The sequence below is a fragment of the Enhydra lutris genome, unplaced genomic scaffold, assembly GCF_002288905.1.
Source record: "Enhydra lutris kenyoni isolate GAN:26980312 unplaced genomic scaffold, ASM228890v2 scaffoldscaffold3, whole genome shotgun sequence".
In the NCBI taxonomy this organism is placed as follows: domain Eukaryota; kingdom Metazoa; phylum Chordata; class Mammalia; order Carnivora; family Mustelidae; genus Enhydra; species Enhydra lutris.
Genome location: NW_019154087.1, coordinates 21,861,883 through 21,888,584, shown reverse-complemented (window position 1 = coordinate 21,888,584; position 26,702 = coordinate 21,861,883). Strand labels below are relative to the sequence as shown.

At 34.4% G+C, this 26,702-nt stretch overlaps 1 protein-coding gene across 2 annotated transcripts in view; it reads right to left on the bottom strand.

Moving 5' to 3' along the window:
- The window catches only part of LOC111157025 (collagen type XXV alpha 1 chain), a 492,475-nt gene that overhangs the window by 117,778 nt on the left and 347,995 nt on the right, over nucleotides 1-26,702 (bottom strand). For both annotated transcript variants that reach the window (XM_022518228.1, XM_022518236.1), the window contains exons 6-7: nucleotides 21,594-21,620; nucleotides 21,421-21,447 (exon numbers count right to left, since the gene is read on the bottom strand). In XM_022518228.1, the coding sequence (XP_022373936.1) occupies nucleotides 21,421-21,447; nucleotides 21,594-21,620 (54 nt within the window). The remainder of the gene's footprint in view (nucleotides 1-21,420; nucleotides 21,448-21,593; nucleotides 21,621-26,702) is intronic.

Sequence of the window (26,702 nt, the reverse complement as noted above, 5' to 3'; positions counted from 1 at the left end):
AAGTATTCTGTTTTAAATGAATGCTTCAGATATTAAATATTTGTAACCAATTCAAATTTACTTGAAAAAATTTCACAGTCCAAACAGAAATACATTTGAAGGAAGAATGTGGCCCACAGACCACCAGTTAAAGGTCTCTGATCTAGCCCTTTTGAATGCTGAATTAGAAACAGGACTAGTGTAGAAAGGCTTTGCTTCAGAAAGGAAATAATAACAGTTAGTTGACTGACAGAACTTTATTTTGTTGTATCAGCGTTTGAAGAAAGGATTACAAATTCTCTTTGCCTCAATCACATGTTGTAATTCAGAGCACTGGTTCTTAAATCATAAAACTTTCAAAATGTGATTGTTACACAGAACCTCTAGGGGGAAAAACAGAACAAGGTGTAATGCCTTTTTAAAAAGGAAGTACTGCATCCCATAGTGATGGATCCATTTGGGAGGAGTCCCATGATTTGAGGTCCTAATGAAAGAGGCTGTTGTAATCTATGTGAGAGTTATGGGTTCTTTGGGAATCTCAGAATAGAATTTCCTGACTTCTGTGAAATTAGATCTAAACTTTATAATGATATGGATATTGGAAATCATAATAAGAACTTCTAGCTTTTGGTTTTAATTTCCTGGCTGTGGTTGATGATAACATTATTTAATGAAATGCAGCATACTTTTCATCTTAAGTTGTAACATACTATAATGTTTATTATATTTAATTTTTAAAAGTGGTATTTACTTGCACATACAATTTAGTTGAAATATCGACACTGATCGTACGCAAACATTTTTACCTCAATCTTCTTTATCTCCCAATTTCCAATATCTAGATAATAATATGTGAGCCAAGAATGTTAAGAGTAGATATTAGGTTGTCTTGGAAAGTTACTGAAAATGAAGGCTCATAACAAGCTGTAGCTGTAATGTCTGATAAGGTCAGTTCTCTATTTAAATGTACTTAATATGCCAGCTATCAAAGGAATTTGCCATATATAACAGAAGCAAGATTTTTTTTCTTCTTATGATTACAAGAATTAATTCAAAGTGTAACATGGTCTTTTAACTTAATAAACATTTAATGAAATGTTTGCCTTATTCGTCAGTAACAAAAAAGGAAAAAAAAGCAACCGGGAATAACCATGTTCTGTGTTTGAGCACATGAAGTGATGAATATTTCTCTGATGTCTTAGATGATCTGAAAGCAATAGCCCACCCTTCAAAACACAAACATATTTCATAGGTCTAATTTTTCTCTTCAATGGGTCTCCAATTTCAGCACCACAAAGAATAAAGTTTACGTTTTAAGAACCAGGTGGCATTCTGGTTTACTCAGGTAAGTAGCCAGTTCTGTCACTTCATCAGCTATAACTTTTATGATTCCCATATGTGGCTAAAAAATTACAAGATGTTGTCTATCATATCATTATTGAATTTAAATTACTTATTTACACATAAGGCACTGTCAACCTTTCTCCTCGTGTGATAAGGGATATTAGTAATTATGGAACACAAAAGTGAGGAAGAATAATTTATCATTTTCCAGGACTGGGATGAAGCTTCATAACATTAGCACAATTATCTGTATTTCTTGACTTACGAAATAGGGAAATTATTAAATATTGGGAAAATGGCACAAAAAATGTGACTAAGGAAAAAAATGTATTTTCAAAGGAACTACCACAATCAGCTTTTCCAAGGCATCATTATCCAATTTGTGAATTATTACACTCTTAATTTCCCTTCCACTCTCCTATTTTTTGTAAGTTTTCCTTTGTTATGGTGAACATAATTAAATGTAAGGAAAGAAAGAAAAAAGGGAGGAAAAGTCAAACTCAGGATTAATACACGAAAGTGGCATGGAGCATATAAATTTGTGTCAGGGGCACTATGATCCCATTAACTTTGGGGGAAAAAAAACCAAGGGCACAAAGAACATTTTTAGTTAGAATCAGAAAAAGAACAATTAAAAAAATAGATATTTTTAGTCAACTGAGAGTGAAACATTAATAGTTGATAGAAGAAAGCAGAAGCAATCAGTTCTATTTAGCTGCTAACTCTCTCTCAAACAGAAAAATATACAGATATTTTGATTCAAAATTAGTATACATATTGGTAGTATAAAATACCAAAAAAGTGAAGAAACTGTAAGTGAAAACTTTGGGAATCTAAATGCTCAATACTGAGCATTGGCCACAGACATTATTAATAATTTCAATAATTAATAATATCAATACTGATGATTTTTCAGTAATGTGAAAAGTAGAAGTAATAGAAGAAAAAACAAGGAAGAATATAAATCCTGCAAAATATCGACAGATTGGTAAAATTTTATACACTTAAGTCAAGACTAGAATAAATCATTAAAGGGTTTGTTGGTGAAATTTTGCAAAAAAAAAGGTGCTGTTTTAAAATATTTTATTTCCTTCTTAAAATAAGTAAAATAATACATGGATACATATATATATATATATATATATATATATATATATATAAAACCAGATGACAGCATGAGGTATGTCCAGGTTTCTTATATTATCCTTAGATGCTAAATTGAGAAATCTTCTTAAACCTACTAAAAATAGTGGATTTATAACCAATTAAACAGTTCACTTATAATATTGCTTAATTGGTCACATAGTTCCTGTTCTCAGTCCTGATCCATTCAACATTTAACTTTTGTATCAATGAATTAGATTAATCTTCTCAAACTTTGGGTCTGAGAATCATTTCTCTCCATGTATGTATACCTGTTTTTATATCTGTGCCTCAGATGTCCAGAAAATGTGACAGAGAAGAGATGTAATATTTGTTAGATGGCAGAATCAAACCCTGGAGAGAATCTCAACAGAATAGAGTATACTTATACTATGGGAATAAAAGGATTAGTGTTTGGATCCAATAAAGAAGTTATATAAAAACACAACTGAGGAGCTAAGGGTTAGTGACAGTAAGAAAAAAGACTTTGGAATTTAAGTTGATAGTAAAAACATATGCATCAATATATGATATGACTGCCGAAGTTGTTTAAAACTGATCTAATTCCAGGCTATACTAATGTAAACAGAAGCAGGTAGGCTACCTCCCACTTAATCAAGCTGCATTAATGTGTTTATTTTCTGGACATTACCCTTTAAGGAGAACATAGACAGGAACATATGCCATAAGAAAGCACACAATTGTCAAGTGAGGAATGGAGAAAGAAGCTGGGCTGGAGCAGGGGAAGATGAGGTGGGATCTAAGAGCTACTTTAATTGGTTCAGAACTGCCTGTGGGGCATCATCACCTCTACCACTGCGAGGCAGAATGTAGTGCCTGAAGGTTTGGATGAGAAGGGCTCTGGGGTTCATTTTAACCTTCATTCACTGATTCTATAAAATCACTGGAGGGTTGTCATGTGTAAGAAGAATTAGTTCAAAAGGCAGGACTAAAACTAGAGGTAGAAGGAGTAGAAAACAGCAGATATTGATTCAAAAGAAGTCACAATAAATACTTGTAGTATAAATGATTTATTAATTACTTTGTAATATTTAGAACTGCCTATAATTATTAGCATGCCTTCTAATATTCAGAATTGTCTATAATTATTAATCTGCTTTGGAAGAGAGTGAGTGAGCTCCTTGCCACTGGAGGTGTTTTAATAAAACTCAAAGCCATGAGCTAAGCATACCTGTAGGAGTTTTTAGGCAATTGCCTGGCTACGAAATGGATTTATTTTGTAGTTACAAGATATAATTTGATGTAGCGGCAAGCGAAATCTGTTACCCATATCGTCTGCCTCCTCAGCACCTTTTCAAAGTTGAACAATCAGGATTTATCTAGAAACCCTTTCTGGCATTGCCAAAAAATTTATTATTCTCACAAAAAGCGAATTTTTAGTTCCTGTATTATCCAACAGTTAAAAACACCGCAAGAAAGAAATGTTTCAAATGCATACAACCTTTTTCTATAAAAAGAAATAGAATCTACCTTATAGGACCCTCTTAATGCCATATTAAAAAAATCTTTTGTACCACACCCTCAAACCATGCATTTGTTACACTCAGAAAAATCAGGTTTCAATTTAATTTATTATCAAGGAGGACACAGAGAAAAAGAGATAAAATAATATTAGCCCAAATTTATTCTTTTTCTTAAGATTTGTCAGTAGAGCTATAAAGGGCAATTCCAAACAATTCATGAACTTGTTTTTTATTGGTGCGCCATCAAGACCATTTTGTTAGAAATGTTATAAGGGGAAATGTTTCCATTAACCCAACTCTGCAACCACAACACCAAAACCCCAGAAAATATACACAGTGCCTTAAAATAAGACTGTTTCTGGAAGTAGACTGACTAGTATCATAAAGGAAATTATTTGGGTCCAATAAAAAAACATATGAAACTAAGTTTATATTATGATTTTAAATATCTACAAATTTCAGCTACAACCTACACAGGTGTCTAACCGATACGATCTTCAGTAATAAACGAACATCTATACTTTTAAGAAAAACCAAAAGGAAATTCTGAAATTTGGGGCCAGACTTTTCCTTAAAGTAGTGACTCTGAAGTGTAAGCCTGTGTTGTTTCTAATTTTAAACATATAAAACTAAAGGACTAAAATATATCTTTTTACCATTAATTTGCATATTAAATTACTGTTCAATTCTACATGCAACTGGGGTAACTTTGAAAAATCTGTTATTCTACAATTCATATTTCAACAAACTTCTTAAAGATAGCATAAATTATATCGACATCTTGATTTAAAAAACTACCAAGTTTGAGCTAATATTAAGATTTTTCATTTGAGTATGGATGACATACTTTGTTCCATTAGTTTCAGGTATACGACAGTGATGCAAAAACTTTATATGTTATGTTATGCTCACAACTGTAGTGAGCACCTGTCACTGTACAATCCTATTACAATAACATTGACTATATTTGTTATGCTGTAACTTTTACTCCCATGACTGATTCATTCCATAACTGGATGTTTGTATCCCCTACTCCACTTCGCCCATTTTGTCTATTCCCCCCTCTCTGACAACAACCCGTTTATTCTCCATATTTACAGGTCAGTTTCAGCTTACTGTTTGTTTATTCATTTTTTTTCTTTTAGATTCCACATACATGTGAAATCATATGTCATTTGTGTTTCTTTGTCTTACTTCATTTAGCATAATACCCTCTAGGTCTATCCATGTTGTTGCAAATGGCAAGATGAACTAGTACTAATTATCACTTTTGAAGAGACTGGTATACTAAATAAAAAAATTCTACAGAACCGTAGATCAACAATCACCAATGTGAGAGGAATTCTATGTAATTTAAAAACAAATGGTATACTAATTAAATTAAAGGGAATAATGTGCCCTTCTTCCTAGAAAATAAATGTCATTAATTGTTTTGTTACCTGTGTGTCTGCATATTTTGATGGACTTTGTTGTCATAGTATCAGAGACAAAATAATCTTAATCTCTAATTCAGGTATTGCAAACTCCAGGGCCAACAGAGACAACAGACATATGTAAATAAATAAAGTAAGTAAGCTAGGTGTCACTGTGTATAATGAAGAATACATGCTCCATCTAAGGCAGATAGACCCAATTCAGCCTCAGCCAATGGAAATTATAAAGGAATGTATACTCACTGGTTCCAATTTTCCAAGAGGAATTAAAAATTATATTGTAATAATTTTCTATATGACAGATGGTAACTACACTTACCATGGTGGACATTTCATTATGTATATAAACATCAAATCATTATGTTGTACACCTGAAACTTATACAACAATGTATGTCTGCTATGCTTTTCTTTTTAAAGATTTTATTTATTTATCTGTCAGAGAGAGGGAGAGTGAGAGAGCACAACCAGGGTGAGCAGCAGGCAGAGGGAGAAGCAGGCTCCCTGCTGAACAAGAATCCTGATGAGGGATTCGATCCCAGTACCCTGGGATCGAGCCCTACATCGGGCTCTCTGCTCAGCAGGGAGCCTGCTTCCTCTTCTCTCTGACCGCCTCTCTGCCTACTTGTAATCTCTGTCTGTCAAATAAATAAATAAAATCTTTAAAAAAATTTATATGAAATTTCCCAAAACTTAAATGTTAACAAATAATTTGGGAAAGACACATAAAATTTATCTCATCTCAGAATCTGGTGCACAAACTACCAGCCTGTAGCTTCTCATTTGCCTCATGAGAATTATTAATTCAAAACACAGAGGGAAGGTTGCACAAAATAGTTTATAGACTTCAAAAATAAGGAAAAACAAAGACACTGAATTCCTTTCCCCTGCTACAGCCAAGGGTGTTACTACTCTCTACCTTAAAAAGAAATCCCATATAAATAGTGACAGTTTCTCAAACTACAACCCTGTTGGCACATGCCATTTCATTTGACACATTCTAAAAAATCTTAAGTTATTATAAGAGTTACTACATAAAATTGGGGGTAGATACCACGACTCGAACTTTGCATTCTTCTCCGACACATTTTATTAGAAAGACAGGGCTCCAAAGTAGAAATAATACTACAGACTGGTATAGAGTTACAGCATTCACAGTCAACATTGTGCCGGGGACACAGGAAGCCTTCTCGATTTCGATTTTGTTTGACTTTTCTGCCTCAAAGTGTAAAATGAAGGCCGAAGTTGTAAATCTCTACATTAATTTTCCGAGCAAATTTGAAACATCTAATAGATCTCCAGACATTCCCCTCTTCCTGTAACTCCTCGGAATTAATTTCCTTTTATAACATTATTGAATAATTGTGAATGACTACCAAACAAAAGTTTGAAAGACTGAAAAGTAATTTTGTACTAAGCCTCCCAAAAAGCAACAAAAATGGCTTTATAAGGTTATATTCTAAAATCTCCCAACACTGAAGTTTCTTTAGAAAGTTTACTTTGCATGGAGTGCTGGGCGTTGTACAGAAACAATGAATCTTGGAACACTGCATCACAAACTAATGATGTATTACATGGTGACTAACATAACACAATACAAAAATAAATAAAGGACTATATTTTTATGTAAAAAAAAAAAGAAAGAAACTTCATTTTTTCAAAGTCAAAATAATGTGTTTACCTATAGCAGAAAATGAAAGTGGTGAGTGTAGGGGTGAAGTTTTCAATTTAAACAGAATAGCTATCTACTTGGCAGTCAAAGATTAACACACAATTAAAGGGTAAAATATTTCTTACTATTGTTTTTGTCATCAAAATTATACTGATTGTTATATAGATTATAAAGTCTTTAAACAATAAAGACACAATACCAAAGAAATGTTTAAAAAATCAATAAAAATGGTTAAGTTGTAAGCTAGCAGTTTTTTACCAAATGATGGAAAACTGCTATGCTAAAAAGGCAAAACAGTTTCTGATTTCCAAAACACCTGATCAAACTATATTAATGATTTACAATATTTCCAATATTTACTTTCTCAAAGAACAGTTCAGTGGCATAAAAAATATATCGAGAGTAATGAAAAATCAGGACTGAAAAATTACAAGGTGCTGCTATAACATACATTCAATTCAAAGAATACTATATGCATCCCTTTCATATCAAAAAGTTTATATCCCTAAAAGGAAATTCTGGTGCTGACATTCTAGAACCTTATGACTTCCTCAACCACTAAGAAATATAAAGAAGAGAGATAGCTAAGAAAATGCTAATGGGTTGTGAGCTAGGTCTCAAACTTTTCCTGATATTCAAGTCAAGGTAAGTATTGGTCAAATAATTAACTAATTAGTATTAAGCAAAAAAAGCTTAAGCTTAATCAGTAGACTCTACTACAATGTCAAAGCCAATTTTTGATGTGCTACTCAGGAACTGTCATCATGATGGTTTCTGTCTTACTTTGTAAAGGACCACTGAGAACAGTTTTCCTTACAGGCTAAGACGTTCAGGAAGAAAAATTAAGCATTAAATTATTAAAAGTTAGTTTTTATTCTCTTTAAACAATTCTGCAATGCCACACTGAATAGAAAGGCAATTTTAAACAAAGAGTTAAGGAAGATATATCAATTTAATCCAATAAAACTTCAGAGATTGCTTTGAATGTTTGCCCTTCTTTCCTCCCTCCCTCCCTCCTACGTTCCCACCTTCCTTCCTTCCTTCTTTCCTTTCCTTTTCTTTGTTCTCTTTTCTTCTTTCTTTCTGCAATACTTTGACTATATTCTCTACGCTATACTTTGCATTTCTGTGACTTATTTGTTTTATAATTGGAAGTCTGTACCTCTTAATCCTTTTTATCTATTTTGACCATCCCTCCCAACCCCCAGCCCCTCCCTTCTAGCAACCACCAGTTTGATCTCCGTATTTAAGAGTCTGCTTGTTTTCGTTGTTGGCTTGCTCCTTTGTTTTGTTTTTTAGATTTTACATATAAGTATAATCACATGGGTTTTTTTTTTTTCCTGACTTATTTCACTTAGCATAAGACCCTCTAGGTCTATCCATGTTGTCACAAATGGCAAGATTTCATTCTATTTTATGGCTGAGTAATACATTGTGTATGTACAGGTATATTGTGTATTTATATGTGTGTGTGTGTGTGTGTGTGTGTATACACATATATATGTATACACATATATATGTATATATATATTCTTTATCCATTCTTCTATTGATGGATACTTAGATTGCTTCCGTATCTTGGATACTGTAAATAATGATGGAATAAATACAGGGTTGCATATATCTTTTTGGATTAGTGTTTTCATTTTCTTTGGGTAGATCCCAGTAGTAGAATTACTGAATCATCTGGTATTCTTATTTTTAATTTTTGGAGGAACCTCCATACTGTTTTCTACAGTGGTTGCACTCCCACCAACAGTGCCCGCGGGTTCCCTTTCGTCCATGTCCTTGTCAATACTCGTTATTTCTTGTCTTTTTGAAACTAGCCATTCTGACTGGGTGTGGGGTGATTATGTCATTGTGGTTTTGATTTACATTTCCCTGAGGAATAGTGATGTTGAGCACCTTTTCTTTTTATTTTTTAAGACTTTATTTATTTATTTGACAGAGAGAGATCACAAGTAGACAGAGAGGCAGACAGAGAGAGAGAGGGAAGCAAGCTCCCTGCTGAGCAGAGAGCCGGATGCGGGACTTGACCCCAGGACCCTGAGATCATGACCTGAGCCGAAGGCAGCGGCTTAACCCACTGAGCCACCCAGGCGCCCGAGCACCTTTTCATGTGTCTGTTGGCCCCTGCCTATCTTTTCCTAATAGGAATTAGAGAATAAACAAAAGTAGGTTCACATTTAAAGGTATCTAGATCTTGTATATATAAATAATAATCTGTACTCATGGGGTACTGTTTCATAAAGATAATATAAGCAACTGCAATTTTAAGTAAATATTCACACAATCTATACATGTATATAAAATATCTCTATAGATGGAATAATTCCTTAATGAAAATTGATATACGTACAAACACCTACATACAGAGTGATATTCAGTGTAGTATTTTAATTGACTAGCTGTGTAAAAGGCAAGTGTCTGATAATTTTTAATATGAGAAACACCTTGTAAGCCTTGAAAAAGACCAAGTAGCATAGTCTACATAGCTTAGAACCAGGCATGTTTTAGAAGATTCTCTGGTGTGCTCTGCATTTGGGGAGGTCTCCCTGAGTCACACCCCTTGTTCTGTACTTCCTACCTTACCAGCAGAATGTCCCTTCAGCCATCCTGAAAATCTCACAAGGTGATCGCCTCCTCTAAGTCATAGTGGGCTCAAGACTTGGGTGAGATGGCGAGGTTGGGCCACAATTTTAATAGATTAACTCAGCTTCTGAAAATAAACTTGATGAGAAGCCCAAGGAATAAAGAAATTAAAACAACAACAGAATCTTAATCTTAATAATCTTAATCTTAATAAAAAAAAAAGATTTGGTGATATCTCATTCAGTTTTTGTTTTTTTTTCTCACTTGCCAAGAAACTCAGATCGTTCAGACTGATATGAAGACATGGGAAGGAGGCAGGACTTACCATCTGTTGCCCCCTGCACCTCCTAAGGTTATATTTAGTTTCTCTACTTCACATCACTTTGCACGGGCTTCGAACCATAACAACATTGACACTGACACATCAATTTCTCTCCTCTTGCTCACCCATCATCATTTTCCCATCTTCGTTCTCAATTCCAATGAATTCCTTCAGGCCTGTCCCTAACTAAAGTTCCTGACTTGGAACGAATGTTATTAGTTTTTTGATGTTTTGAACACTACATTAGAAGGTTTTTATACCAGATTTTCCACCACTAAGGTTCCTTTATTAACAGATTCATGCCATACTCACAAGTTAATAAAGCATGATTAGACTGCCCAATTTTCTTGGTATAAGGAACTATGGGAACAATAATGTTGCATTATTACTATTGCTGTTATTTTTATTCTTATTACTACCGTTTTTATTATTTGTGTGTGTGTTGAATCATTCAAGTATATTTGTGCTAAATATTAAAAAAACTAGTGAACAGTAAAGACTTCTTTGAATATCATTATTTTTCAAACAAAATTTAACTGATTTCTAAAGAGAGGAAAATCAAAGCTTCCTGCCTCCCTCAAAAGTCACTATAGAAATGCATTGAAGTAGGTTCTTGCAACTGACATTATTTTTCGACAAAGCCAGTCCTGTTTGCCACTTGTGATTTACAGGCTATGTCTGCTACCAGGAGCTGCTGGACACATTAGTGCAGGTACGCTTATGAAAGGGTGCTGCTGTCTGGCACTAAATGACTTTCCAGAGACCCATCTCATTCAGACCTACAGCAACTGTTCTCCCTAAACACAGTCTGTCAATGCATAAGCCATTATTCCACCCATTCTGAAGGGAAGAATCAAAAATATAGTCCTATATTCTAGTCCCTTCTGCAAATCCTGATGCACCATTAAAAACCTGCTGTTTCATACTTTCTTGATTTCTACTTGGTGAATCCACTTCACTAACATTTTTGTTGCTGCATTTGGAAATGTTGGAAAAAGAAGGGTTGGAATTGTGTTGGATTTTATTAATGTAAATTGCTTTTAATTTTCTATATTTCCTACTTGAAATATGCTCATTATTCATAGATATTACCAACTACAGTATGATCAATTTTCTGTCCATTCAAATACAAATTTTAACATATTTCCCTAAAGGCTTACTTTCTCTTCCTTATTTAATATTGAAAGTCACCAACCCCAAATCTATCTTTCCTTGCACATTTTATTATATGCTTCATTTGCAGCAGTAATGCAAACCATAGCTCCATACTTCTATGAATTAATAAACACAAGATTCTTACATATGATTTCAAGTGAAAATTAACTTGCTTACATACACAATAAAAAAGAATAAAATATGTATAGTTTTGTATTTGATAGAAGATCATGAATGTATCAAGGAATTATTTAAATTATTTAGAAAATACCTATAGGCACTTCTAAAAATTCAGACAAAAATATAAATGGAATAATATTAAATATATATACATGTATCCTTTCTCATCTGAAAATTTTCATTCCATTCATTTTTAAGAAAAACGTGTAGCGGTGTACATTAGCCTGAGAAGATTGAAAGGTATATATCTTTTCAATAAATCATGTACAAAATAAATCATGTACAAAAGTAAAAAGGAGACTACTGTAGTTTATTTAACCAATGAGTATAAGACTGGGGACAAATGAAATCTTTCCTTTACTTCATAAAATGGAATGAGTAATTATTTTATTGTGAAGGTCACTACATTAAAAACATTGAAAGAAAACCCCATTGCTATTTAAACTGGTTAGAATCATTCTCCAGAATTCCTTGTCAGAGGATATGTTTAGGATGGATTTTTATTTAATTTTAATACATCCATGGTCATTAATAGAATCTTTAGGTAAAGGCTCAAATCTCAAGCTTTCCACTATTTTGTTGTCGTTGTTTTAATACGAGGATTTGCAAATTGTTCATTTTTACTTCTAAATGTTTTGTATAAAAGTTTACCCAACTGGATTACTATATTTACAGGCTTACATACATAATATTTTTACATTAGACAAAAATGTACAAGACTTATAGTGTTTTCTTTTTCTTATTTGATGGGCTCACCCATACAACCAACAACTGAGATATAATTCACAACACTGAATTCCAAGGTAAATATTGTCTACATATTAACAATTGTATGCAAAAATAACTTATTTATTTTAAACTGACCCACATCGGGACACATATACAAATGTTCCTAGGTTTAATTCAATATCAGTTCTTAGTGGTTTGAAGTACGACAGAGAACACTCAAAAGAGAACTCTGATTATAAAAAATACAATAAGAACATTTGCAAATCTTAACGAGCTTGCTGTTTCCATGCCAAGTTCTGCTGAATCTGGAAAGCATTAAAATAATTTTTTCACAATTTATTTCTTCCATTGTGTTATATCTCTTCCCTTTTCACAGGCAATACATTCAGTACCAAATGAGTAGTATATTCATTAGGGCTGAAGAGAAAGGCAAGGGTTAAGTAAATAAGGACATCAAATTAATATCTAGGCCTAAATGTTTTAGCAGAGCCAAAGAATCTGTTTAATCATTCGAGTCAACAAAGGTTAAGATAATAAAATAAACTTCTAAATGCTTTCCTTTTCTGGAACTTAATCTTTCTTGCTGAAGATGTTTTTAAGATGCTATCAGTTTTGCGTAGTCCCAGCTGTTATGAAAATTTACTTGAATACATGGGGAAGAGAAAGAATTTTATGAAAAGAGTTAAGCGGAGCTCCTGGGTGGCTTACTGAACTTGTGAGAGCCCAGCACTCATTTAAAACCAGCTGTTGGCTGATGATGTTAAGACTAATAACCACTAAATCTTTCACTTATCAGGCCTCTGTGTTATTTGGCAAGGTGATGGTAGCCAACTGATTAGAAGATGAATATATATAGTCAAAAGATAAATTCATGATGTTTGTTCATTTTATTACTCAAGTTTGATTAGTAAACTTACCACAATTTCAGAGCAACATAGTACCCTAATTTAAACAGACAGTACTAAGCATTAGAACAGTTTTGCTTATTTTTAAAAATATGTTTTTAAGTCACTAAGATAGGGAAAAGAAATATGAGCCACTAACATCAAAGCCTTGAGTACCACTGTGATTCCCAGGGCTGTGGTTCATGACGAGGGCAGAGGCTCTTAAGAACTGGGCAAACAAGAAGTCCTCTTAGAAGAACAATGGTAGTAGTAATAATGGGTGCAGAAAACAATGGGAAAAGTCTTGAAGGTCTTGAGTCTTTTACACTGACATTCAGGTTCTGTGACTGATGAAGAAATATAAAATAATCTTTTGCAAAGAGAGGCTCAGAATAAAAGTGGAATCAAGGGGCGCCTGGGTGGCTCAGTGGGTTAAAGCCTCTGCCTTCGGCTCAGGTCATGGTCCCGGGGTCCGGGATCAAGCCCCGCGTCGGGCTCTCTGCTCTGAGGGGAGCCTGCTTTCTCCTCTCTCTGCCTGCCTCTCTGCCTGCTTGTGATCTCTGTCTCTCAAATAAATAAGTGAAATCTTAAAAAAAAAAAAAAAGTGGAATCAAAGTATCTTGGAGAACATGTAAATGCAGCATTATAAACAGCAGAAAACAGACTTTATTCATCTGGTTATCTATCCTAAAGAAAAAAAGTCACTAATAGTTAATATAGTGGGATTTTGATATTATACTATAATTTTCAAATTGGTTCCAACAAGTTGAGAAGAAAAATTGCATTCTAACAAGGTAACTGGGTATTCTGATGTCCCTTGGATGGGGATTAGCATTCCTCTGCCCAATTATGTTACATGAGGTTCCTGGGTATGACTGTGATGCATTCACCCATTTGTTTTCTGGAGGGTCAACAGTGAATGAATTGTAAAGACTGAGGTTACCATGACTACAAATAAAAAAGATGCTCCTATTTGCACTTGTGTTCCCCAGTTTTTCACTTTCATTCACAGAGGCATAGAACTTAAAAGTTGAAAAGGTACTAGCAGCCACCTGAAGGCAGCTTACGATCGTGTAAAGAGAACAGAATTTGAAATCTGGGTCTGACTCCCAGCATTGTCTTTTAGTAGATGTGTGTATGTGAACTTGTAGAAATCATTTAACCTGCTTGAGCTCAATCCTCACCAGGAAAAAAAAAAAAAAAGGATCATATTATGGGGCGTCTGGGTAGCTCGGTTCGTTAGGCACTAAACTGTTGGTTTTAGCTCAGGTCATAATCGCATGGGCCATGAGATCAAGTCCCCACTTGGGCTCAGCACTCATCAGGGTGTCTGCTTGAGATACTCTTTCTCCCTCTCCTTTTGCCCCTCCCCCTACTTTCACACTCTCTCTCTAAAACAAATAAATAGATCTTTAAAAACCGGCCATATTATTTATTATGCTGTTAACTAACTCACTGCATTAATTTTTAGGATAAATGAGAAAATATATGGAAAATGTGATCTGGAAGTACCCAGCCTCAAAACCTGACTCTGCCACTGACTGGCTCTGTTATTGTGGACAAAATATTTAAACCTTCTAAATCTTGGTTTCTTCATCTGTTCAATGGAAACAATGAAAGCAACTATTTTGTAGGGCTGTTGAAATAAGATACATCTTCATAGAATGGTTAGTGTATCTTAAGAGATCAATAAAATTGCTTATCATTATTATTGGTGTTATTATTTGAGCCATAGGTATTTTTTGTCATCCCTGTTGTTTCATATTGAGGTTGATGACTTCAATAACTAACTTGTTGATAGGGGAGCAGCCTGACCCACTGGGAAAGGTACAAACAAGTGGTCAAGAGACCTGGGTGTGAATTCATTTTCCTACCACTTACAAATTATGTAAACTTGGGCAAGTGAGTTCACCCCAGATTCTTCACATGCAATATGGTGAGAATGATCAGCTTTGATCAGTCAAGGATTTGTTATAGGTTTTCTCATACACTTTCTTATTTAATCCCTGTCATAACCAGAGGGGCAGATAGTGGGAGAGTTAGAATTCGGTCCCATCCAGTCTGACCCCAGCCCATGTGTATATAATCATCTCACCCAACTGCATGCACTTTTCCTACTTTTCTTCCCTCATATCCTATCTTGCTGAGATAGGCTTGGAGATGCTGTGTGCAACTTGCCTAATTACTTGTAAGACTAATAATTATAACTATGACATGTGAGGTGTAACTTCTTGGTCTAATGTTTGTTCAGCCTAGGAATGCCCCTACAACTCCCTGACAGCAGGTCTCCAACCTCTGCTTGATTGCAGGGTACAGTCATAGCCTTAGAACTCTGTGCCACAAACTTAGGATGAAACAGAGTGAAGTCTTGGTGACTGACATCACAGAAAAAGCGCCATCCCTACCATACAGCCCAATGGCCTAACTGCAGAAGTATGGACAATTTGCACAAATGCACTGAAGATTAATGGCAAATCTGTAACAATATCTCCCCAGGAAACAAGGAGGAAACATCAGGATGCATTCAGCTGTGGAAATCTAACAACTACTGTCTTGTAGAATAAAACCAAACAATATCTATGGTTTCAACATTAAACCTAAAATTGTACACTCAAAATTGGTTCAGTGAACACTGACAGAAAGCTCATGCCAAAAAAGTTAGCCCACTTTCTTCTGCACTAAATCATATGCCATCAACAATATTCAAAGATAGTCAACGTTCGTCCCATTTACCTTTTAACTTCTTGCAATATGGCTTCTACTGCTTAACAAAATGTACTCCCTAAATATCTCATGACTCCAAAACAACAAAATCATAGGCTTTTTATAGACTTCATCCCTATGGTTTTCCTTTTATTAAGAGGATTTCATTGGCCACATTCTTTTTTCTTTTCTCTTTTATGTTTTAACTTAGCTCCTCCATTAGTGTTCAAATTTTGTAGTGTCCTGGTTTTGACTTTGAATGAATGCTCGCTCTCTTTTCTGACTCTCTTTCTTTAACCCATTCCCTAAATGTGGATATTTCTAAGTGGTTCTCACGTCACCCTTTCATGCACAATTTTTCCACTTCCACTTTCTATTCTCACTGGGGACACTCCAGCTATGGAACGGTTATGATACCACCTCAGATTCCCAGTCTCGTGCTTCCAATTGTTGCTACATTATTCCAGTGAAATAATTATCCAGATCACAAATTCAACACGACTAAATATTAACATATTTATACTTCTGCCTGTCTTCTGACCAATTTTATCAAGCCAGAAACTTCAGCCCTATCCTTATCCACTTTCTTATCCTTATCCATTAGTCGCTACATACAATTTAATGATTCATGCTGAATTTTCACCTTAGTATCTTCCTATTTTATTCCCTAACTGCAGTTTTTTTGTTTGTTTGCTTTTTAACTTGACCCTGGCCACAAATTACCAATGATCACAGCTTTGGATATAAATCCCATATGGATTGAATTAATCTCCTACCCTCTGCTTAAAGACTCTTTCTTATTAATTTCTCCTATACTAATGTCAACCCTGGTTTTTCTTCTTTGAGTTTTTGTTTGGCACTTGTGGCAATTCCTGTTGGTGAGATTGAAAACATGCCCCATAGAACTAATGAAGTTGAAACTAGCAGAAAGTTCGGTTTGTTTTTCAGAGAACCATTTCCCGCCAATCAGCTATTGTGTCTTTTCAGACCCCACTAATAAATCCAATAACAGTCTCCAGAGAAACCTAGACTGAAGGTCAACTGATATGATTCCAGCATATAAACAGGTATGATCCTGCATTCAAGCAACGCCTCGGAGAGATAATGAGCCCAAGATCCCACCCAAATTATACTAGCTCTTAGACGATTCCCATAGCCCTTTCCCCTTGTCCAATAGTTAGATTTGCCTCAGTATAATGTTAAAGGCTTTGCCCAAGGAGGAGCACAAGTTTGATTAACATAATGTACAATGCATGTATTAGCATGTTTTCTCAGTATGCCTGTGCAACCTTATGCCTGCCTTTAAATGTGATGGCAAATCTCCCTTTTCTGAATATTTATCCTAATCATAAATAAAAGGAACCCACTCACCCCTTCTCAGTGAGTCATAGCTTTGGAAATTATGCCTTGTGATCTCCTTATTTGCTGCAAATAATGTTTCCTTTATGTGACAACTCCACTTAGTATGGTCTCTATCTGTAACTTATCAATGAGCAAACTCACATTGGTTTGATTACAAGATGACCCAACTTTCCTTTTCAACACCAATCTCTTTGGCTCACTTCCAGTTACAAATTAACTATGTGACACTGTCTGGCTAATGAGATGTGAGCTGAAGTCTACTATGAAATTCATGGGAAAATTTTTGTTTTCTTGATAAAGACTCCTCCCCCTTTATTCTTCCTGCTGATACATATGTGATGGCTGGACTTGAAACAGCCTTCTTACAACCATGAAGAAAATGCCAAGAGTGATTCACAGAGGCTTCCATAGTTACATCATTGAATTATGTTAATCACACCACCAACTACCTTCTTCAAACTTCTCATTATATAAGAATAAACTAATATCGCAGTCTGCATAAAAAACATGGAGCTCTCTCTCATATTTTGGTAACTCTTTGGAATTCCTTCTTTGGCTCACCAACATAGCCCCTCCCCACTGCTGAGCTTCTCATTCTGACAGAGTTTTCTGCTGAATGTGACCCCTTACCTCCAAGGAAGGGGTGTTTCAGTGTGTCAAACTGAGCCAGCCCATCCTCTCTGCTCACTTCTCCCTGAAGACTGGTCATTACCCTTACAGCCCAGGTTCTTACGAACTTGTCCTGGGTGACTGACAGTTTCTGGTCTTCTTTCAATTCCACTCTATATGAGATACCATCATCAGGAAGATTTTCACAAAGAACATTTGGTAATAATACCAAAGAGTCCAGTGGTAATATACATCAAATAATGTACTAAAAAAATCTTCAATGTCTCCTTTCTGCCTATCACACTAAAACATTCAAAATATTTCATAATATAACTTCAGTAAAAAAAAAATCAGCCTACATAATGTAATTTTTCTATATTTAGCTTATATCCTTGGCAAATAAAAAATGTTATTGTCTTTAAATGAATCCTGTCATTTCCCAATTGTATAGTACTGTTTATACTATTTCTTCTTTCTGGAATGTGTAATGTCTTCCCTCTTCATCTTCTCTTCTAAAGATTATCCATTTATCAAGTCCTAGCTCAAGTGTCACCACTTCCACTGTGTCCAATGATTCTTTAAAATGGAAGAATTTTTATTTATCTAGCATCTCTTGGTATTGTTATTTAAGGCATTTAACACAACCAAATAGTTTTCTCACTTGAATACCCATGAGATTATCAGCAACTTGAGGGCAGTAATGATGTAATAATATTTTATTTTAACATTCAACAAATATTTATTGAGTCCTTATTGTTCTAGCTGATGGTACAAACAAGATAGACCAAACCCTTGTTCTCATAGAGTTTATGTAAATGGTACAGCATGTTTTACAGATAACAAGCAAGTAAATAAATAAACAAAATAGGAGAATCTCAGATTTAGATTGGGTAGTCGGAGAAGTCTCACCAAGGAAGTATTTGAGATGAAATCTCAATCACCAGAAGACCAGAAGACAGCAAATAGAAAGTCATCCAGCTGGGAGTGAGTGTGATGTGTTTGAAGTACACATAGAGGACTTTGTGACTGGAGCATGTTCGGGGGGGGGGGGGGGGGGAGAGAAGAGTGGTGTGAGATAAGGTTAGAGACTTAAGCAAAGGCCAGATCTTGAAGGTTCATGAAGGGTTTGGATTTCATCTTGAGGTTTAAAACAGGGAGTAAAATGATCTGATTTATAATACAAAATGATCTCTCTGGCTGCTGTGTAAAAAATGGATTATACAGGGTCAAGAGTAGAAGGAAGATTACTTGGAAGGCTGCCACCATAGTCAAGAAGATGAGATGATAGTAGGTTGAATTTGGTGGTAGTAGAAGAGAGAGAAAGAGGATCCATTTATAGTTTCTATAATATTAAGCATGGTATCTTGAAGATAAAAGAAATTCAATGTATATTGCTAAATATATGTACAAGTATTTCCAAATAGTTTTACCTTCTTAATGTCTTTATTATCTTCAACACTTTCCTGTTTTGAATTGCATAATATGACTTAATATATTCCTGTTTAACAGTTGTGAAGCCAAAAAGAAAAAAAAGGGGGGAGGGGGAACCCATATTTAAGGAAACAGTAGAAATCCTATAACAGTTGATAAGCTAACAAAGAACTGAAATGATGAAGGGTCATATTGTTAATGACAGAAGAAATAAATTACGTGAAACAAATGGTAAAAAGTTGAATTCAAAAACTATGATAGGATAAAAATGGGCAGGGTATTCAAATACAAAGATCGACATTTTAGAAAAGAGAGTCTCCATGAATGTTAGCTGGAATAGTGTGCCTACAGAGGATGTGAGTAAAGTGAATTCTCATTAAAATTGAAGACCTTTCCTCTTCTAACTTACTTTTGATTTCTCTGGAAATTATAAACCATTCACTTTACCATGTTGATATGATAAATTTCCTAATCAGTAGCTAATACTTTCTTACTAGAAAGTAAGTTTTATTTTTTGGAGACGATTATCTGTGACCTGCCTTGTTTCTAAATTAGGAATTTGAGAAAAGGTGCAATTTGGTAGGTTCTTATTCTATTTCACACATACCTCCCAGGACATTTTAGATTTTTAATCCATGAAGATTCACCTTGCATGATAAAATCAATCCAAATGCCTTCAAACAAAAAGCAAAATTCTGGGGAAAATGGGATCAATTTTTGCCACTTTCTACCTGAAATGCTAAATGGGCCCTGAACTGTGTGAAACTTGGCCTCAGTCCGCGTGAAAACTGGCTGAAATCTGTATGAAAGGCAGTCTGGGTTCGTCAAAGTAGTTCATGAACTTTGGCCAAACTTGCAAGGAAACTGGTCCAAGTCTTAGTTTGTAATGCAACATGAAACCAGGTGAATTTCACATGGTTTCAGGTTTCATCCTGAAAATTTGGCCTGGCTTTATCATCCATCATCACTTTTTGGAACGATGAAAGCCAACACACCTTTTTGAAAATGAGGACTGCGCGCACGCTGATGACAGCTAAGCTGCGAACCACCCCTTTACTTCCTTTGCCAAAAGAAGATTTCTCAGAGTGGAAACAGTTTCCCTCTTACCTGGAAAGGGTAAGTTGAGTGATTTTGAGATTTCGTGTGGAAAGAAATGATACTCAATACATGGAGACATGCTATGTGAAATAATCACCACATACAGAGCAAGTGGCTATCCTCTAATCATTTAAGGTTATGAGAATTTTATTCCATTCACATCCATGACAGATATCACGATGTTTAAACTCCTCAACCACTAACATGAGCTTCTAGCTTGAAGCTAGTCATCAGCTAGAATGACTGCATGAGAAACAAAATGCTCGGAGGCATGGTCATTACTTTTATATAAAGAAATGGCTGAAGAGTGGAAAGGAAAACAAATCATAGCATACATTTTATCTAGTTTAATAAACACAAAGAGATAAGACTCCAAATTTTTCAAGTTGCATCAACTACATCTTTTGCAATAAAACCTCCACTGCAGTATAAATGAATTCAGTAATTAACAACATACAGTGCATTTTACAAAAACCCTACAGTTTCTGTTTTAAACCTCAAAGTTTTAAATGTGCTTTTCCACTGTAAAAAATGACTCTTCAACCAAATACTCGCTCTTGTGCATAGTGACATGAGAAAATTGAGAGGTATGTCTGAACGGAGCCACTACATCATTGGAACAGTATGTCTGAACATTTGGGTAATAAGGCACAGATGTGAAGCAGAGGACTTGGCACTACCAAGGTAACAACAAAGCATTCACCATTGTGTTATAATGGTTAAAAGAGCCACATTTGAGAAGAATAAAAGAATGCCCCTCCTCCCTGGAATGCTAAGTTATATTACACCTTTTATCTGCTTAAAAATCTATAAAAATAAGAAATTCAAATAAGTATTATTCAAATTTATGATGAAGAATAAAAATATAAAATGCATTAATATTTTCATCTATAATATAACATATTTATGCAATAGCACATAAAGTTTAACTGCAGAAAAAGTTCAAATTCAACAGGAATCCAAATGGCCTCATTATTGCAAAACAATGCATGCAAATCTGAAGGACCCAATAGCCAAGGGAATGGTGGTTGTTATTGACTTTTTAGTAGTGATTCTGGCCCTTCATCAGAGGGCTAATTATTGTACAGTGTCCTATTTACAGGTATCAAGTCAAAGCAATGCTACAGGATTTATCCATTAATTATTATTAAGGCTATTTCACTTACAAGTGGTATGGCATTTTTTGCCAGCTAATTCTAAACCATGACACAAACGCAGTTATAAAGCCAAAGCTATTTTAATTCAATAAGTTTGGAGCTGAAAATTAATTTTCTACCCAGGATTGGAAGAATACAACTTACCCGAGGTCCCTGATCACCTTGTTCTCCCTGTAGAATAGGAAGATGAGATGATAAATAGTTTTAGTGTAAAGGCTATATGTGACATGCATTAAAAAGACCAAAATACAACATAGCATAGACCATACCAATGGATTTACACTAACTTAATTTGTTTCTGCTACACATTTTCTTACCTTATCACCTTTTGGACCTGGAGGGCCCTAATAAAAAAAGAAAGAAAGAAAGAAAACAGTTTTTAATAAATTTCAAAAAATTATAACTTAAATAGATCAGCTAGTTATCTGCAAGATTCATGCAAAGGGCAAAGAGGTATACCCATCAGTGAGGTTTATCAAGGAATTTTAGGTTCCAAAGTATAATTATAAGATGGTTAGAATGTGCAAGTGGTATAATACATATACTATTATATATATAGTATAATGGTATTTATAGTATGGTATATATCATCTCCCAGTATGCATGGTACTATACCATACTGGTACACATACCAATAAAGTATAGTACTATACCATAGCATATACTATATATACTGCCATACTACACAGACAGAGAAAAGTGCACAAAGTCCACATGTCATAACTATATAATATGCAAAATAAATTTTCACAAGCTAAATGTAAAAAAAAAAAGCTAAAAGCTTTCACAAGCTACTTCTATGCAAGTAGAACCCAGCAAAGGAAAACGAGAGGGCTTATGGTAACATTTTCTTATCATTACTCTCAACTACTATTTCTGACCTCTGACAAAATAGTTTGTCTCTTTTTGTACTTTACAGAAATGGAATCATACCAGTATGCATCTGACCTCCATTGCTCGGTAAGTATAAAATGTATGCATAATTTTGTATGTAGCTGTAGATAGTTTGTTCTTACTGCTCTATAATATTCCATCATGTGAATAAACCATAATTTATTTGTTTATCCTACTTGGTTGATGCCATTTGTTTCCAAGAGTTTCTAGGTCTTGACTACTGAAAATAGTGCTGCTATAAATATCTTAGTTTATGTCTTTTGATTAAAAACTGTATGCATTTCTGTTGGGTGTAAATCTAGGAGTGGAATTATTAGGTTATAGGAAATACCTAATATGTTTAGCTTTAGTAGGTACTGACAAATAGTTTTTCACTGTGATTCTAACAATTTATACTCCCATCACCAGTATACAAGAATTTCAGTGCCCCTATATCAATACCAATACTTGGTATTTTCCTTCTTTTTTTGTTTTAGACATTATGGTGGGAGGTGTAGTAGTTTCACACTGTTTTAATTTGTATTTCTTCAGGGATTAATTAGCTTAACTCCTTTTAATGCATGTTTTGTCCATTTTGCATCTTCATCCACAGAGTGTCTATTCATATCTTTTGCCCATTTTCTATTGAGTTGTCCTTTAGACTTACTGAAGTTCTTTACATATTGTAATATCTGTATGTATCAAGAGAGAGGTATGAGAGTACTTTACATTATTCTGAATATGAGTTTTCTATCAGTTATTTTTTGCAAATATATTCTCCCACTCTGTGTACTGTGTATATTCTCTAAACTGGGTTTTGATGAACAGAAGTTTAATTTTAATAAAACACCATTTAACATTTTTTTCTTTTTATCTCTTTTTGTATTTCATTTAAGAAATCTTTGCTACTTCAAGGACATAAAGAGGTTCTTTTATGTTTATTCTAAATGCTAAAAGCCTTATTGAAACTACTATAACACTGTATGTTAACTATACTGGAATCAAATTTTTTAAAAATTAAGATAAGTAAAGTAGAGGTGTTTTATATATATATATATATATATATATATATATATATATATATGCTAGAATATCACTCAGCCATAAAAAAGAATGAAATCTTGCCATTTGTGGTAACACAGATGGATCTAGAGTGTATGATTCTAAGTAAAATGTCAGAGAAAGACAAATACCATATGATTTCATTCATATGTGATGATTAAGAAACAAAAGAAACAATGAAAAAAAGAAAAAAAAAGCAGACTTTAACTTTAGAGAACAAACTGGTGGTTGCCAGAGGGGTGGGGGGGATGGGTGAAATAGATGAAGGGAATTAAGAGTACATTTATCATGATGAGTACTGAGTTATGTATAGAATTATTGACTCACTATATTGTACACCTGAAGTAAATGTATTATTTGGGATGGTATGGTACACAAAACAAAGTAAGAAAACCAACAATAAAAAAATAAAGTAAAAAATACAGGTTTTATTACTTTATTTTTCATACTCAGATCTGAATTCATGGAGAACTGATTTTGTGCATGATGTGAGGTCAACGTCAAGATGTTTTTTTTCCCTATGTGTGGATCAAATTAACCCAACACCATTTATTGAAAATGAATCTTTTCCCCATGGTAGTACAGTGTTATCTTTGTCATAAATCAGATAGCCATAAAGATGTGGCTCTTTTTGGGATTTTCTACTTTTGGGGCAGCTGTCTATTCTTAAGCCACATTGAGATTTTCTTCATCTCTGAACAAAAATGCTAGCAGGACATACTATTTCTAGAGGCATCAATACTCCCCCCCACCAGCTCTTAAAATTGAAATCATATTTCAGCTCAGCCTACTTGAGAAACTGGAGCATTTCAAAGTTACCTTCAATCAATCTCTCACCTTCACCTGGGAGTGACTAAAAGGCTGGGAAACAAGTGTAAGTCTAGAATAGAAGCACAGCCAAGGTTTTAGCAAAGTACTCCTTCCTAAGACCTTGCAATGTCATTTCAGGTGGAAATGTAGGAATACTCAGTCTACTAAAATATCTCCTGCTAAGTATCTGCTACAGAAGAACTGTCCTAAATTCCTACTCTCAGTTGTGAGACTTCTGGTAACAGCTGTGAGGTTATCATGAATTTAATAATAACAATAATATCATGTCTTGTAGTTTATATATTTTACCATCAACAAAGAACTTTCACCTGTTACCGTATTTAACCTTGTCCCATCCAATGAAGAGAGTATTATGATATTCCTTTTATAGATGCCAAAAATAAAATTCAAAGATTATCAAGGTTAGATCTCTTGCAAGTGAATTAGCCAGGACTTTAACCTAGTCTGTGTGACTAGGTTTGGATGATAAGTGTTGGGACAGAGCTCTAGAATTATATTTTCATAAAGAATGATTACTATGTTCCTGCCTTCAACAGATGCCTTCTGAAGTGGCTCCCAATTACATTTCCGAGTATTTTGTAGTGACCCCAGGATCTCAAGTACAAAATGAGATAAAGAGTAATTGTGGAGGTTTAGAGAGAGAGAGAGAGGGAGCTAAGATAACAGAATCAACTAAACAAACTCTTGTTTCTCTTAGCCCCAAAATAATTATGCCATTAAAACAAAGGGAAACCAAGGAAATCATTTTTCTTTATGTTTTCAGTAAAATTTTAATGTTTTATTAATGTTTTCAGTGAACCAAGTAGTGAGTAATTGGTATAGACTATGTGTCTACCCCTGTAAAATTAAGTCTAAAGAATTTATTTGATAATTTTTAACACACATAAAATGTTCTCTAATGCTCTACAAGTAGGGTTTTATTTTTGGTGAGGCAAAGGAAACCCCAAAAAACACTGAGAGAATACCTACCATTCAGTTTAAGAAATACGATGGAGATTCCAGTCTTGATTTAAATAACATGTTATTTAAGTCTATTTTGATTTATTATACATTTAAATACAAATGCCTACAAAAAGTTTGGCAGTGTTCTAGGCACTGATAGAAGATATGGTGGGAGAAGCTAATTTAGAAAACATGAATGGTCTGTTTCGAAAAGCTTAATAGTCTAGTGCTACAGTTAAACACTTCCTACTACTAGCATTAAGAAAAACTCGCCTAGAAAACCAAGCTACTATAAAGTTACTTACTTTATGTACGTTACAGTGGAACTCCTCCCCTGCTCTTACCCCTTTCCCCCCAAAAGCTTCTTCTTCTTAAAGTTTAGTTCCTTTTTCCGGGTGAGATTTCAGAGGCCAAGCCTCTCATTGTACCAGTCCTCTAAAGGCACTTTATTAGGTTTTATGGCATGTTTGAGGTTAAAACTTTTCTAAAACAATTTACAGTGGTGAGCAGGGATGAGTTTTTTTCCCCAAAGTTCAATGACTAATGCCAAAATCGCATATGAAAACTAGACTTATTTAGACAGCTTGCCATAAGAAAGGATCCTTAATTCATGAACAAATAAAAATTTGCATTCACAATTGAGCAATAAAATACTGCTATTTCAAAAGAGGTTGTTTTTGAGCAGACTGAATGGCGTCCTGGCACCTGCCAGCTCAAGACAGAACCGAAGCTGAGGTCAACCTCCATTCACAGCTGTGGTGGCTGCTTCGGACACTCCAGACCCCACTTGTGCTCTTGGGATTAATGGCAGGTGTTTTCTTCTGCTCTAACTGAAATCCCACTCTTCTTTCTGAATTGGATCCTCTTCACTGCAAATATGGATTGAATTTGAAGAAAAAAGAGGATGACCTTAGTAAACACAGACAGTATTTCAAAATTTGGGAGCCATGGTTTTCTTCTAGGTCAAAATATTACAGAGGAAAGAAAGGTATCTTTGATTATTAACTTTTAAAATTAAAGCTGGGTCACTAGTTAAATTATTTTGTCTTTAGACTGATATCAGCTAAAGGATAGGCAATAGATGAAATTAAGGAATATTTGAATTACAGTATATTTTACATGGCATTTTGTTGTTTCCAGCTGTACCAAACTAACAATTTGATACTTAGTGGACGTGTTTGTTGTTCAGGTATCAGTATCAGTGACTGGCAGCTATTTGAAAATAAAACTTTGTTGCTAAAACAAGGTTGCGGTCAATGGTAAGTAAATATGGTAAAATTAGTGGTCATAAATAAGGTAATAGTGAGTCATTATTTATGACTCTTTATGTAAGGCTTCTTTTGGAATTCCTTTCCTTCTGGTTTGGTCTGGTAGGTTGGAGTCAGATTTTTTATTATGTCTGCTTAAATAAATAAACAAGAATGTTTGAAATGATTATTTCTAATAAGTTTTTATCTTATTAGCCCTAATTACATAAATTTTAAAAGTGTTACCAAAGCTTTTATTATTAACAGTAGTTGGAACATTTCTTTAGAGTGGTGTTAGAGTGTTATTGATTTACTTCCAATGTACGTATAAATACCAGTGGTAATTTCAAATTAGCCCCTAATCAAATGACTTCATATTCAGAATTTATGGCAAGAATCCTGTTTGTACCAAGCCTTTAATATGAATCTTGGCCTATACCAACTGCAGCCTCCCCAAATCCATTTCTATCC